At 38.5% G+C, this 17,100-nt stretch overlaps 2 protein-coding genes across 4 annotated transcripts in view; one reads left to right on the top strand and one right to left on the bottom strand.

Moving 5' to 3' along the window:
- The window catches only part of LOC145999868 (serpin B6-like), a 35,184-nt gene extending 26,490 nt beyond the window's left edge, over nt 1-8,694 (bottom strand). Inside the window, exon 1 of the mRNA XM_083137137.1 lies at nt 8,515-8,694. Within this exon, the coding sequence (XP_082993263.1) occupies nt 8,515-8,542 (28 nt within the window). The 5' untranslated portion in view covers nt 8,543-8,694. The remainder of the gene's footprint in view (nt 1-8,514) is intronic.
- alphaSnap (Alpha-soluble NSF attachment protein) overlaps nt 1-17,100 on the top strand; it is a 125,253-nt gene that overhangs the window by 85,528 nt on the left and 22,625 nt on the right. For 2 of the 3 annotated variants that reach the window (XM_083137644.1, XM_083137643.1), the window contains exon 2: nt 11,246-11,373. In XM_083137644.1, coding sequence (XP_082993770.1) covers nt 11,285-11,373 — 89 coding nt within the window. In that variant the 5' untranslated portion in view covers nt 11,246-11,284. Of the gene's footprint in view, nt 1-11,105; nt 11,374-17,100 lie in introns of those variants that run through there. The other variant, XM_083137642.1, reaches the window with a different exon arrangement.

The following is a 17,100-nucleotide window of genomic DNA, read 5'->3' as shown; positions in this document are numbered from 1 at the left end:
ATATGCGTAGAGTTTTATCAGCTTTTGGAATAACCACAAGCGGATTATGATGTGAAGATTCACTGGCTTCTATTATGTCCCACTGCAACAACTTGTCTAAGTGTTCCCTTACTTGTTGCTTATAATGGTAAGGTATCGGATAAGGTTTGGAAACGATAGGTTGGTCGGTGTCAACTTCAATTTTATGGGTGTATTTAGTACATAGCCCTGGTTTTTCGTCAAACAAGTCCTTAAATTCCAGTAACAATTGAAATAACTGCATTTGTTCATCCGAGTTTAAAATTTCAGCTTCCACTACTTTCTCCCACATCGCTTCTCTGCTAGCCACCGTGTCTTCTTGTTGCTTCATATTGCAGCCATAAAGATGATCAACGTTCAGCTCACTTTCTTCCTCACCCCCTGTCTTAACAAAAGGTAGCGGTAATAATGGCACTACTTGCCTGCCCTGTTCAGTGTCTATAAGCAGCTCTTTATGTTTTAGGTCAAGCGTGGCGTCCAGGTTAAAAAGCAAGTCTAAGCCTAATAAGATTCCAACTGGCAACTCTTTGACTATTAAAAATTGCACCTGCATGGAATGTTCTGCGATGATAATTTCCATGGTCACTTTTCCTAAAGTTTTTTGTTTGCGTTTTCCACTATAATCTACTAAAATTACGCCCTCCACCGGCCGTAAGATGGGATGTGTCACTTCCGATGTAATCCGCCTCCAGATTGATTCGGCCATAAGACAAATATTACAACCAGTATCTAGAAGTGAACGGTATTTGTTTCCATTTATTTCCACCCAAACGAACGTGCTATGCTTTAACCGCTCCCTGATATTCACAGGTAACGACATATTATTCTGAGTATATATTTCTTCGTCTTGCATTAAATCGTCATAAAAATCAAAGTCTATTTGACAAACATGGGCTATTTCTGGAAAACTTATGATCGCTTGCTTAATGTGAGTTTCTTCATCAGATTCATAATCATTTGCGTAGCCCCCTTGTCTCAAATGTGTTGGCCCCTCCATTATGACTGAAATGGAAGGGTCCCTTAGTAGTTTAAAGGCCCATTTCCGGTAGAATCCTGGTCAGTCAGTGGCCCACCAGCTGCGGGTTGAGAAAAAGGGGGTCTAGGTGCGTTCCCGGTGCCTTGCCTGTGGCTATAACCACTACCGCGAGCCGCCTCGTTATTTCTCTGTGGGGAAATGGGTCGCCGCTCTCTTGGGAGCCCCTCGTACTGTCCACGCTGCTGCAAATCGTCATATCGTCTTTGCGAAGTCCATCTATTCTGTCCTTCGGTTCCTCTGAAATTACGATCAGACTGTCTGTCTCCGAAATTTCTACCCCATTGTCTAGCATTGTTTTGCTCTCTCCCCTCTCTGCTGACCATGTTATATGGTGGAAAGCGTGAATTGACTGGAGGGCTTGAAGGACGACTACCTGCCACCTGACCAGCGCCCCTTTGCGGTTTTGACGTCCTTACGTTTATTTGCCTGGTTCCATAGACCCGGTCTGCCTTCTCTCTATTGTCCTTGAAATTTCTATCCCTATCGTTTGCTTTATATCTTCCACCCTCATTATGATGATAAATTGCATCGAATCTCGACACAATTTCTGCCGCCATTTCCAAACTTATGTACGGATGAACCAATAAAGCCTCTCTCACTTTATTAGGCATTTGATTGGCCACAAGCACAGTTTTCTGCTGGTCAGACATGTCCGGTTGAATGTTGTTAAGGAGATGAATCTGTGACCAGAAGTAACTCAGCATGGTTTTTCCGCTTTCTTTCTGGTAACGAGCGCTCATTACATTGGCCAAGAAAGTCGATTTCCACGAATCGGACTGGTAAGTGGCAAGAAACATTGATTTGAACGTTTTATAGTTCACAATGCTGTGCTTGACCTGAAGGTACCAATTTTTTGCTACCCCCCGCAAAAGTAGTGGTATGTATCTTAAATACTCGGACTCAGGAACACCCAATAACTCGAATGACTCTTCGAGGTCCTGTAAGAACTGAGATGCGAGATAATCTGTGCGCGCCGCGCTGTACTTTGGGAATCGCTGTAGATCCCCATATTTAATAATCTTATGATTGTGGGAAAGTTGCCCTCCGGAATTCTTACCGCAAGGTGCATCAAGAACAGACTCCTCATCGTCACTGAAAGACACTTGTCCCCTTCTTGACGTGCAAAAGCTGTTTCGTGTTTCCTCGCAGCGAACCCTTTGATTAGTTACCGCACGGGACTGAGGAACATCCCTGTTATTAACAGTCTCATATTTACTATCCATGTGACCCCTTCTGCATCCACATGCTGACTTAGGAGCAGTGTTGTTATCGAATTGAGGGTTCATTAGCGGAGAATCTTCTGGCTCCTTTGGTTTTTCAATTTGATTTAGTAACTGAAAACATTCGCGTATTCCCCCATCTATTTGTTCAATTTCACTTGCAAGTTCCAATAAATGTTTACTCTGACTACTATGGCTTTCTTCCAAGATGGTTACTTTTGTTTGTATTTCTTCATTGGTCTCCCCTTGCTTCGTTAATTCTGATTTTAATTCCTTCACCGAATTATCAATAACATCAAGCTTCCCATTTACGCCTGGATTATCGCCCTTTCCCGCAATATTCTCATGCATGTCCTTTATGTCACTTTCAATCCCTTTGATATTTTCGTTTTCATTGTCAATTTGCTTTTGCAGCCTATTTTCTAATTCCCCAATTTTTTCATTTTGTTGCTTAATTTCTTCACTTTGTTGCTTAATTTCTTCACTTTGTTGCTTAATTTCTTCACTTTGTTGCTTAATTTCTTCACTTTGTTGCTGAATAATTTCCTTAAGTGGGGAGACGGCTGCTTCGATTTGTTCCCTAATAAAAGTAGCAAGTTCGGCGTCCATGGCGCGAGTTCTGGGCATAACTAATGAATCATTAAAAAATGAGTTTTCCCTAAGAGGAACAGTCAAAAAAAAAATTCCCTTTTAGTTAAACTTAAAAAGTCACCACATCTCGCGAATTATTAATATTTAGAAATTTAGAAATTCCAATTGGGGTTGGGTCACTCCCTACTCTCATTCCTAACTTATCGCCTGTTTTATTCCTCTACATGCTGTGAGGATGACGCGCATGCAACACTCCCGAACAGACGGCAAATTAAGATCTGATCATGATAATTACAACGGTCGATTTTTGATTAATTTAGGTCCCTGTTCAAGGGCATGGCCATATACAACAGATTTGGTGGTTTATTAACGGTCCGTTCCAGGATTCGGCCAGGGAAGCTAGGGGAATTTATGAGCCAAGAGCTCGACCTAACGTTACCTGGTCTTGTTTACCCGTTGCATTTACCAATGATCAGATTCTTAATATCTACCTCTTGCAGATAAGGGAAACAAATATAGATTTTAACCTATTTAATTAATAAAGACATAAACCTAACATACTTACACAAGCAAAAGGATACACTTGTTACACATGATTGGCGCTTATCGCCACACACGACTGTATACTTATAGCACAATTCTGTCCCGGGTTCGAACTCTTATGCACACACTCTACCGTGTAAGTTATTGGCGCACTCTCTATTTCAAATCTCGTCACACACTGTGGCGGGTACTCTGTATTTCAAGTCTCGTCACGCACTTTGGAGGATAATGTTCCTTTTCGAGCCTAGTCGCACACTGTCCTCTCTTCCAAACTGTTTTCCAAAAACTGTAGCTTTTTGTTGATCACGTGTCCCCCTGGCCCAATGAAATCGTTCGGCGTTGTTTTTACCAAACCGTGAGAACAGCATCTCCTGGTCATTCCCTGGATCCTACAGTTTCTGCCACATGTTACATAAATTAGTTCGGCGACGATGGACCGTGTCCAGTCGAAGGGATACAGGGCTGGCTCATTTGTCACTTCTCCCATTCCTTCGTCCTGGTCCCTCCCTGGCTGGGAAGAGAAGAAATGCAGCCCACACAGGAAGAAACATAGTTCCCAACTTTCCGAAGGAAAGTATTCTCAACTTTGAGCAACATAGAATTGCTATATTGATTCTACCCTAGGTTAATCTGGTGTCAACATTTAAACAAAATTTAGAAACAGTATATTTACATTCTAAGAAAGACGAAACTAACACACACAAAAAGAGCTATCGAACTAGTAACACCGAAAACTTGACCAAATTTCTATTTCCAAGTTCAAACTTAGGCTCCATCTAAGCTACCTGCTACAAGTTTCTTGTGAACATGAGAACTTAAGTGGAGAACAGCCGCTGGAATGCAGAAAGGTTGGCCAATTGCAGAATGGTCAGTGGTCGGAAGTAGCGCGCTTCTTGTAGCGTCGCTACTGTAGCTAGCTACAAAATTTGTAGCGGTAGCTGTAGCGGCGCTACATTTTTTAAATTGTAGTTGTAGCGAAACGTTCGCTACAGCTACATTTTTCTCAGCATTTTGAGGTCATTTTTGAATGTGACAAAGGCGTCAAAAATAAATGACAATATTGCTTACTTTTGCAAGAGACTCAAAAAGACAAAGTCCATTACATGCAAATACAGATAATCTAGATTATAAATATCTTTATATCGCAGATTATAAATATTTGCATAATTTATTTCATTAGCATCTGCATAATTCTAATATCCAGATAACTGGCATATATGAATATATTCCGGCTAATAGGCATTTACTTTAGCTGCATCGCTATTTTTGGGAGAATCATGCCTCATTTGCTACACCGCGAGGAAAAAATGCCCCGTTTATGCCACCCCTGGAACAAATCCTGTGGATATCGATGGCGTAACAGACAGCAAAATATCGATATTTACTGTGTAAAACCCTTTTTACAGTGCAAGAAGGGGCGATCCATTTTCTACTAATCTGACAAAGCAATAGTGCCAGCAATCAACGATTCAGTTCGTTAACAGCATTGATCATTGTCAATGTATAGGATCACACTGGCAAGAAATTATTGTTACAAGAACGATAGTGTTTCTGGAATTACAATTATTTTGGTCATAATGATTGTTCGCAAATTTCAAAATTACAATATGTTTAGAACACTCGGGTTTACACATCAGTATCCTCAATATATTTTATCATATTGTAAAAAGAACGTACAAGTTATTGACTTTCCTGCAGAAATGACATTTTTTTTGTTAAAATACACACTTTTCAAATTTATGTATTTTTCCTACTTTTGCGTCCCTTTTCTGTAACTTTTTCTAATCATGGCAATGAGGATGCATTATTTATTTAGTTATTTTCTTATCTATGCCCGTTTTCTGCCACTTTTGGCTAATTTTGAGAATGAGGAAGAATGATTAGCAGAGTGGGGAATGGAGGAGCAGGAAGATCCCATCTTCCCAACTATAGTGGAACCACAAGCAAAACAACCTGCGTAGACCCGCGACTCCTGTGCACCGTACTTCGGCGAGGAGGGGATGGGGAGAGAGGACCATGCTTCCTTATGGCCCGTGTTGAAGGGAAGAAGGGAAAGCTGCGCGGGGACTTTTCGTCCAAGGTTTTTTCCTTGTGGTCGATCTATAGAAGTCTTTCCTAGTGTTTGTTTTGAGTCCACTTTATGCACAAATCAGCTGATCGAGACTGATATGAACCACCATGTGCCCTCTGCCGGGTATCGAACCTGGGGCCCTTTGAATACAAGGTGATAATTACAATTTCCACTGTGTCTTCGGGGAAGCATTTCCAACAGAAAAGCTTACATAAAGCATTTTTCCAACTGTTTCTCATTTATACCATTAGAAGCATCTCCCAGCTATCCTCAAGGTTCGAGCAAATATCCGCCATCCCCCAAATAACATTCTGTTTAAGTTAAGAAGATTAAATTGCTAAATATCACATGTTTATCTTATTCCCATTTTGTGCAACATGTTCTAGTTAATTTCGATACATGTGATATTCTTCCAATTAATTTTAAAAAGAAGTCTATCACATAAATATTTTTTTCAAATGACAATAAGAACATCACCGATACGTGTAAGAAATAGTTTTTTTGAATTGATATGCCACTTACAAAAGTATTTTATTCTCAAACACTTTATTAAAAATATGTATTAACTGAAGTAACACTGCTATAAAAATTATAGAATGAAGGGAATCATGGTAATAAATAACAGAATCTATTTTTCAGTATGTACAACTATCATACCAGGGCTTCTTTTGAATAGCCATATAGTTGGTTAAGTTTTTAATACAGAAGTAGCGCAAAAGTAGCAAAGTAGCGAGTAGCGAACAGGAGTAGCGTAGCGACCTACTTTTTGGAAAATGTAGCTGTAGCTGTAGCGAAACTACATTTTGGAAGAGTATCTGTAGTTGTAGCGAAGCTACTTATAAAATGTAGCGTTCTGATCACTGAGAATGGTATACTATTTTAATCCACAAGTCTACATTTCGGCAGGGATACCTTTGATTACTGGGCCAGTAAATGGACATGAATGACTTTTCCATTGTGTTTGATACATAGTTAATAAATGGTATATTATATGTTTTCCTTCCATTTTCTTTGAGGGGGATAAAAACATCCCTGGCGGCGATAAAAATAATTTCATTCTGACGGATATAAACACACACACAACCTGTGTTCAATAAATACGGTGCAAGATTGAATGAATGATTTCATGATTTATTACATGTATGCAGGAATACAGCTTACTGTCCTTCAAAATAATCGCCTCCAATGGTAATGCACTTCTGAGAACGCGTGTAGAGGTCTCGCATACTTTGGGCGAAGGCAGCCTGTGTAATGCGGTTGAGTTCAGCGTTCACATTGCTTTGGATGTCGGCAATGTCCGAAAACCGTTGTTTTTTTAAGTGTTTCTTCAAGCGAGGGAAAAGGAAATATTCGGTATGGGCCAGATCTGGTGAATAAGGAGGGTGATGGAGTACAACAACCTCCTTACGTGCCAGGAACTGCTGCACGGTTATGGCGGTATGGAGGCTTGCGTTATCGTGCAGCAGATACCATGATCCATTTTCGGTATACGGGAGCGCACACGTCTGATTATCTTCGGGAGGCGATCCAAAATGTTGACGTATGTGGCCGCATTCAATGTCGTGCCTTCTGGCAGGTGTTCTTTATGAATGATCCCTCCAGCATCAAAAAAGGTAATGAGCGTTGTCTTGATGCGCGACTTTTTGCACCTAACCTTTTTGGATCTCGGTCACCCTGACGGAAGCGCTTGTACCACTCGTACACACACTTTTTCCATACGCCTGGCGCAGCATGTCGTAACATTCCCCTGGCGTTTTCCCAAGTTTGAAGCAGAATTTCACGTTCGTACGTTGCTCCATTTCACCCATAACAGCGTCGCTGCACTGCACCTTACTTCCCACAACGCGTACACAAACTACACGTCTGGACAACCACACGGCTTCGCGAACCATGACTGACAGACCTAGGGGTTCACTGGCCTGACCTTCAACCAGTAGTACCAACTACACCGCACGCCAGCAATTCATTCACCGTATTTATTAAACAAAGGTTGTGTGTGTGTGTGTATATATATATATATAAAATACACACACACAGGTGTACACTATGAACCTCCGGGATTTTGAAGTGATGGGAAATTAAAACGAACACCCCTGCACATTTTTTGGCAATTTTATTGCAACGAGCAACTCCAAACGTTTCTTACAAAAAATTACCACACTTCTATGTGAGCACCTTTGGTGACACGAAGAATGTCCAGCCGGTATTTCACTTCGCGCTGCAGAACGTCGTCAGGGATGGTATCAATGGCCGCAACAATTCGGTCACACAAGGTATTCGCGTTTGGGATCTTCGTTGAGTAAACTGCGTCGTTAACATACCCCCAGAGGAAGAAGTCCAGAGGATTGATATCTGGGCTACGTGATGGCCAGGGGATGGCCACGAACTTGCTCAACTGTCTCATCGGAGACGCGTGGCGTTCCTCCCCCTGGCTTCAACACACTCCCAGTTTCCAGAAAACTTATGTACCATGCCCTGATGCTCTTCTCCGTTTTGTTAGACACACGCGGCAACTTACGCTGCACCGTAACAATTGATTTTGACTCCGCAAACAATACCACAGTGTGTGCTTTCTCTTGAGATGACGCCATTTTCACAAAAGCGACGACAGCGCTGCCAAGCATGTGGCGCGCGAACTAAAAAAAAGAAACACAAAGTTGAGCGTATATGGTATCAAATACAAAAGACTGGATTGTCGTAACTTTATTTTCTGATTTTTAACATTGCGTCGAAATCCCAGAGGTTAATCGTGTACACCCTGTATATTTTTTGTGGTGGGGAAATCCCTCGCATTCCCCCGATTAATTCGCACACTGCGTATAATGTGCAAATACCTTTAAAAACAAATCGGCAAAGGCTATTATTTACGCACTCGCCATGTGAAGGATAATACACTATATCCTACAGTTGGCAACATAAAGTGACAAATTCAAAGGCTAACTATGGTTGGTAACTCTGTTCTTGGCACCAAACAGAGATTAGCGTCGCCAATGCCACCTACACTTGGGAGCTAACTTCACTCGAGATAAACTTACCTACAGTTGTCCATATGTATCGTATCATGTTTGGAGAGTTGCTTGCTTGCCTGGCCCAAACTGACCACTTGCATGAATATTTTTTGTAACAAGTCCTTGATTAGGCATCACTTATCACCGTAAAATCACAATCATATCGGAAAATACTCGCTGCTGTCTGTCACAGTTTGGTTAGTGGTCAAACACGTCAGTGTGGATTAGCCAGAAAAGCTTGTTCCAATTTTGAATTTGGTCACAGCTTATAAGCCTATTGTTCACAGAGAAGAGAGTAAAACAGTATATATCAACAGGAAACTTTATAGGCATGAGAAATCTGTGCTATTGTTCCATTTTACTTGAAATCGTAATGTGCTTAACGTATATGACCACTGTTCCGTTCGAATCTACAAAGCTTGGAGATTTCATTGTCCAGTTGTGTCACACGTAATTTACAGCACATACTTTGTGGACAGAAGTTGATAGTTTGTAAACAGCTACGCCCTTTCTCTAAATCCTTCCTCTATGACCATTATCACCGATGTATTTATAATGCATCTTTCAGATTCCTTGCAGACATCAGAAAAGCACTCTACCGTATTGACCATTCTATAAACAATGTTTCTAAACTTTGCTTCAACTTCTTGCATTCATTAGTAGTATCCATATAAATTGCATGCACAAGTAGTCGCTGATTTCACTTAAGTACTGATTGAAAGGAGATAATTTCCATTTGAGGACTTACTGATCTGTGAAAACTACAATGACTTGTTAAGTCTCATTAGGAATCGTGTAGAGCAAAATAACAATATGAATTAATCTTGTTTACAGGGGGGCATAACCAGGATTTGTTCTTGGGAGGGGCTCAATTCTGATTCAATAGACAATGCTGCCAGTAAATTGTTACAGGGGTTCCGGGATCGAATGCCGGCCGCTTGGGCATGGGTGTTCGTTGTGAGTTTTCTTTCATCAATTTCACCATATCATCACTCATAGATTAGCCAAAAGTGGCACAAAAGCGAAGTAAAATAAACTAAATCAATCAATCAATTAGTAAATTGTTAGAGGAAAATAATACTGGAATAATAATTTACAATGTACTATATTAATTTTCGACAGAACGTTAGCCAAAAGATTAAACTTAGATAGTAAAAAAAATTTGCTATGTTCTTTACAGAATGTAAAATGTGGGGATATTTATGAGAAGAATATTTCAAAAGTAATGTAGACTACTACATTTACACTATTTCATGCATGAAAATGGTTTTAGCACATAAGTTTATCCACTTACAAGAAATTTCGGGCAACGTTTCTCGCTGTTATTGCGATTGTGAGAAATAAGATTCTTACATATGGCACAGATAAAATCTTTGCATGTAGAATGGTACATTTCCCTTCCATAACATGAACACATGAGCCAAATAGCAATAATTAATGTAGTTTTGGTAATCGGCAATTTTATTTTTGTAAACGTCTTCAGATGTAGAGCAGTGTACTTTTGCAAGGTTTCGGTAGCAACCTGGATCTATTGAAATCACGTCTGGCTATACTCCACTGCTTGAAAGCAACTCCTGCTTAAGTGATTGCTGATCAAAATCATTTCCGGTTAGCATAATTTGTATATCGTATTTGTATAGTGGTTTTCTTGCTTAGTGTCGATTTTCTTCCACTAAGGGCCGTGGTGAGAAATCCCGGACGGACTCTGTCATTACCTCCTGTTTGTTTCTAAAGTGCTTGTGGTCGGAAAGCATTGCATTTGAGTGGAGTGAGGAGTGGATTGTGCTTAGGTTACATCATTGAATGTAGAAATTGATATAATTAACGTAACCAAAATTTTCTCTTCCCTTGAAAGTAAACTAGAGATAAACAGTGTTCTGGGCGACAGATGCTGTACTCTATATTCCGAATAGTTTCGTGGCTACGTAAGTCCATTAAACTATTGATAATATCTAGACAACAACAGCGAGAGCAAACCACACGAAAATTCACTTGAATGCTCTAGAAGTAATTCCAAGTTGATGTAATTTTTCAGATTTTGGAATATTAATAGGTTTCGAAAGAAGAGGAAAATTTGAAAAACAAAAACCTTACTTGGCGTCGATCAAAAGTACATCTCCCCACTCGCTTCCGCTTATTTAACAGAGAAGGTGTATTTGCCGAAACCGAATATGTGTCATGATTTCAGCGAACCCCCAGGACAACAATGAACGAACCGCGCCTGTGGAGGGCAATCACCCCGATAGCATTTCTGTCCATGAGTGAGGTTTCATTGGAATGCTGAATCGTATTATATCTGTATGTTTCATACTTATTTGAGAGACCGAGAGTGAGAGAGGAGCTTTTTTAAAATAATAAATAAAATAAATTAGAGAAAATAATAGAAAACGGAGAGATAATAACGTACTACTTATAGTTTATTCATAAAGGTCAATGTTTTAGTTTGCAAGTGCTTGTTATCATTGGCAAAGATTTTTATAGATACTTCATGATACTTCAGCGGACGACAGTAATCACATTTTTTTCTGATTACAAATTTGCCCGCAAGAAAATTGAACGTTCCTGCGTTTATTAACTGTATGACACATTTTACGCAAGGAACGGAACATTCAGCTGAACTGATTGCCACGCTATCTTTCGGTAGCAGTGAGAAGTATTTTGTCGATAAGTCTCGACCAATTTGTGAAAGGGTCTGAGCTAGGACGTCTGCAATTACAAGATTCTCATGTGACATTTTTTTTCGGTTTGTATTTTGTAGGTTCCTGTTTACACAATAGAAGTAACTTAAATTAGAAGCATGGCGGACAACGAGCAGAAAGCCATACAGCTTATGGCTGAGGCTAACAAGAAGCTGTCGTCTAAAGGATTTTTGAGTTCGCTCTTCGGGTGAGTCAAAACATCAATATAATAAATTATTTGTCAATTTTTATCTTTTCCAGCACAGGTGGCGAACAATTTTAAGCCCTTAATGAAACTACGCATCGATATACCTACCTTTATAGGGAGTGTATAAGCTGCAACATTTATTAATTTATTGATCGAATAAGCAGGAACGGGAAACGAGAATCATGGCAAGGTGAATGGATTCAAAGAATTTTTCACAATGTTGTGAATTTTAAGTTTTTTTTTCAAGTTACACCATTGCTTATGTGATATGCGTAGCGTTAAAATGCCAGTTCCGCCCCCTTCGATTTATAGAATTGTTTATGTACCAGTATGTTACCAAAACGGATTTACTACATTATATGGTGAGGTTCTGAAGTTCTTCAGTTCAGGTTATTGTATATTGTTATTCGTGGTAACCTTGTGTAAGCTTAATTTTAAACCACAATACCCTATGTTTGATAAACGAAAGGACACCTAGCCCAACATGCCAACATTATCTTTTACTCCCCCCTTTGAAACAAACTGTGTGAAGGTTGTAGCCTTGTGACTCAAAACATTCGTGACTGTTCATTTTCACTGTGGAATAAAAAAAAGCTCACTTTCAACAAGTGCTACCTTCAAAATTGTCATATCATAAATTACATTTGGTGAAAGGTTAGGCTACACTATTTTTTTTTCACTTTGCACATGAATAATTAGTCTTATGTAAATTTTATTATTATTGCATTTCACGATGTATTGCTCAGTATCTGTTGTGATTCTATCTGTCTTTTTTAAAATTTATTTAATATATATGTATTTATTTCAAAATTAAATATTTGTTTTTGAAAAATTTGACAATATTTCTGCTAAGTATCTTCAGTTTCTGGCATTAGAATGAATAACACTGAACAACAGTTTCGACCTTTGGTTTGTCAAGCGTGCTGGACACAAAAATGACAATGATAATATTATATTAACTACATTTTACAAATAGTGTGTGGTGTAAAACACCCCTGTGCTTTGCACCATTCTATGAAGGTGGGTAAAGGCATATATGGTATATGGAGTTAGGGCCCCACACTTTCTTGATCACGGCCGAAGGTGGGGGTGATGTGATCAGCCCCAAGCCCCTGGCTGCCTTTACCCTCCAGGTACCCACTTTATACAACACCACTTGAACAGGTGGAAGAAACAGTTTACAAATAGAGTAAAAAAAATTAAAAAACCTGAACTGTGCCACATTATTTGCAAGATCACCACACTAACTCGATTCTTTGCCTTTAACTTTTTACTGCCATTCATTTTAAGAGCAATTTCAATAATGAATAAAATATTTTGATGTATGTTTCAAAACCAGATGGAACCAATAATACATACAAAAAGTTACATATAGAGATTGACGGAAAGTATGCTTAGTTGGTGTGTAAAACTGGAAATGGTGTTTAATTTTATTTATATGGGGGTTCAGACATACTCTTATCAAACAAGGCCCTTTTCCCCCCAATCTATACTTTTAGTCAACCTCAGAAGCACCACCAACAGATTATTAGCTTGTAATATGGGGTTGTTTCCACTTCCTGAAACATAAAAAAAAATGAATCAACAAATCCATTTGCATACAGTGGACAACTCCATGTCTAGATATTTTCGTTCCCTTCAACCCACCCCGCTTTGCACTATCAAGCATAAAAATGTGCGTCCTTCCATATTTTCGGTATAATTTAACAATGCAGGGAATTTCTCCAATTTGTTTGAAATTTCGGATACTTACTAATTTGGGTCTCCTAATCACGAAGCTGCACTTAAAATTTGGTGCTCACGTATAGAAATTCCTGAATTTCTGGCTAGCCCCACGGATCATTGGCACGTGGTTAGGTTAGGTTAGGAAACATAGTTAAATTTTAGGGTCGTAGTAATATCAGGAGAATATATATATATATATATATATATATATATATATATATATATATATATATATATATTTCGTTCTTTAAGTATTCGAAACGGAAAATCTTGCGATAAATAATGAGCAATTGTGCATTGTCGGTTGCGATGACTGACCCCTCTTATTTTGCAAGTTTGACACGTGAGCGCCAAATTTTAACTTCAGATTCGTGATTAGGAGCCCTAATTTAGTGAGTATGCCGAATTTCAAACAAAGTGGAGAAATTCCCGGTATTGTAAAATCACTCCATATTTTCTTCTTTTGCCACAGTTTATGATATTTACATCGTACAAATTTTGAAATCAGGAAACAAAGAAAAAAACATTTAAAAATAATACAAGTCATATTTAAAGATTCGTAGTTTGCATCTCTGATTTTTTAAAAAAACGTTTAGCATATTTTGGAATATTTAGTTATGTCTTAGTGTCTGAAGAAAATCTTTAAAAACGTACAGTGAATACTGCTTTGCGAAACAGAACATTCAAGCAGTGTATTAACATTTTTTGTAGCATGAGCCGACCCCCCCCCCCCCTGGCAGAGTGGTTAGCAGATTACGCTCAGGTCCGGGTTCGAATCCCGGTCTGGGCATGAATATTTCTGAGTGTCCTTTCATCATATTATTCATTCCCATATTCGCAAATTAGTCAAAAGTGGCACAAAAAGCAAAGTAAAATAAAGCAAATCAATCATGTGTAAATTTCTCCATCGCATATTTACGACTTTGTAGTCTTATTTTTTTTTTTAAAGTAAGCTTCGAATGGCACCCTAAGCTTCAGGCCCTCTACCCTTCCCTTCACTGTGGGCCTTGCAGTGGACTCCTTTTAATTCGACATGATAAAAAAAATCAATTAACAAAAACATGCATTATTAATCAAGATCAATAAAACAAAACTGCTGTACTACATTTTAAATAAAAGTAATGAACATGCAGTGGACCTTATCATAAAATTCCATATTTTGTGCTTGGTACTATAGTGCAAGCCAAAATTGATTTCACATGAGCTACCAGTAAATGGAAAACACGTTGAAGTAAGTACCCTGTATAAACACACTAAAGCACATACACATGTAACAACATTAGCTACGTGTTTGTGATTTTTTCCCCCACTGTTAATAAAATATTCAATTTCATTAATTGTGTGAAACAAGTAGTCAGTGATGTTTGCTTGAGATTCAGTGCACCACGCTTTGACATTGCAAACAACATACCCTGATCAGTTGCAACTGACAACTGAGGAGAGACAAGATTATTTTCACAACCCATTGGCTTGTGGGGGTTCAAGGACGAACACCTTCACGCAAAAGGGGTGGGCAATCCCACGTTATTGAGGAGAGGGTGAAGGCTGCATGCCAGGAAACGGAAAATTTTTCTTCCTTACGGCTGTCTGCCTTCAAATTTTCCAAATAAAAGGTTGGAAATTTCGAATCGCATATGAATTTTTAACATTTGTTTAAATATGAATCTCAAGGGGAATAAACTCCTCTTCGAATTACAGAATAATTTGGCTACACCATTAAGCCTTGCTTCTGTTAAAGAAGCACTAAAAATTGTGGCCAAAGCAGTCTTTATTACATATTGTTATTATATGATATATTAATCAAGATAGCTATATTTTTGCTTGAATCTTTGTCTGAAGAACCTGATAGAGGGTGGAAACATTATGTGTATTGTGTTATATTATAATAATGAGTACCGGTGTCGGCATTTTTAGTGTTTTTTTAGAATAATTTGAATTAGAGTGCACTGTATGTAAACAGTAGTCAATGTAATATTTTTCATTGTCTTTTTCGTGTTCAATGCATCCGTGGAGCCCAAAGTGCAAAAACTTTATTTCTAAGTCTGGACTAATCACATGCTTAAATGCAAATTTAACTTGTTCAAACATATAACAAAGTTTTCAAGGAGGAAATCTCGGGCTGTATAATTGCATATGGAAGAATTGAAGATGATCAGTGGCGTACGCTGAAAATTTAACTGCTTTCTGCAACAATTGTTATTTATTGTATATTTATGATACACTCCATCTAGATTAATTAGATGTGATAGAAGTAAATGCAATGCAGTCTTGCAATTAGAACAAAACAGATGTGCGACAACTTCAAATTTCCCGTCCATTTCTATATTTTTTGGATCTTCCTTTTCACTTAAAATTGCACCCAGGTTTGCCTGCACAAAGGGAAATTTCCCTTCTATGTAGCAACACTGGTTCTGCCAAGTGCAACACAGTGGCGACTTGTGGCTCTTTTGGAGTGTAGGAAGAAGTTATGGTAAACTGAGGAAGGTTTGAAAAATGAGTTCCATTACATTCACACGTCTTGCTTGTACTACCCATTGCATTTACAATGTTAGCTGCAGGTTCATGCTCAAGGGGCCATTGCTCCTCACTTTGAACTACGAAATATTTAATTGTGAACCTATAATGACATTGACGATATTTCAGATTTTGCCACAATTTATATTTTCTTCCCCCTCCCTGTCGTGTGGATTGACGATAATAAGAAGTGTTGCTTAAACTTCGAAATTATTCTAAATGCTTCTAAATTAATTTTTTTTCTTCAGATAATTGTAATTCTGCATCTCCTTTTCTAGCATTTTAAACTTGCATTACTTATTTGTAACTGTTACGTAATAGTGTAAATTCCCCCCTCCCAAAATTGTTTAAAATTGTTCAACAAACAACATGGGTTCAACATCGAACATAAAAAGGTATGAAAAAATTGTTTACCCCCAACTTTCTGACGATTTCCTACCATAAAATCTCCTGACGGACTAAATCTGGCAGGATGAATACAAGGTAGAGGATGGAATGTGACATGGTTGTATAAAAGCTTTCCGCTGGATCGACATACTCCCTTTCGTTTGAAACATGTCCGCTGGTGAAGTAGAAATAAGATTTGAACATAATTTTATTTTTATTTCCTGAAAACATATTCCTTTGAATTCGATTTCCCTCTCCCAGTGATTGGCGTTTGCAGATTATGCTAGAAATGGTGCTAAGTGCCAACAAAGATCAAATTGTGCTTGGTTTAGTAACGTTTTGTTGGAGTTGGCATCGCTGATTGAGGAAAGTCTTTCTGGTTCCTCGATTCTTGCCGATCTTCGTAACCTTTCCCCACACCCTTGCACGGCCCCTTCCACCCCCACCCATCTATCTGTAGGATGATCGCAGAGGTTCTTCAGCGACCGGCAGAAAAGCCCATGTCGATCGTCTTTGGACTGCTACTGGAGTGACCGAGAGCAGTCAACTCTTGACAGTAGCCAATCTAGGCAATTGTTCGTACATTGCACTCATAATTTTATAACACACATTAAACTCCTAAAAAGTAGAGAACTGGAAATAAGTAAAAATGAACTGTAGGAAGTTCCTCACTTCCTACATGGAGGAATCACCCCTGGTGCAACACAAAAAGCAGCTGTGAACTGACCACTTGATTCGGTTACCTCCCCCCTCCCTGCCAGACATGTATTCAGAAATTTATTTCGGGGGGGGGTCCGAACTATGTCTCTGAGATATAATAATAATAATGACATTGTAATTAAAATAATTATAATTATATAAAATTAAAATATTAAATTAATATTAATATAATTCAATTAACATAAGATCTCTAAAATGTGTATGAAAACAACTGCCCTGGCAAGGATATCAGTGCTAAATAGATAAAGAATTTAATATTAAATAACAAGAAAGAATGTTAATCCAGTTGACGAAAATTAGTTTGATTAATATCTTTGGTGCTGTCATTCAAAGTTCGGCAGAAATAAATAATCCTCGATTATACAGCAAATGCTAAACAAG

This window comes from Lepisma saccharinum, chromosome 16 (assembly GCF_977018435.1).
Source record: "Lepisma saccharinum chromosome 16, izLepSacc3.1, whole genome shotgun sequence".
Lineage (NCBI taxonomy): Eukaryota > Metazoa > Arthropoda > Insecta > Zygentoma > Lepismatidae > Lepisma > Lepisma saccharinum.
Note: the sequence above shows the minus strand (reverse complement) of the source record. Positions and strands in the feature narration are given on the sequence as shown.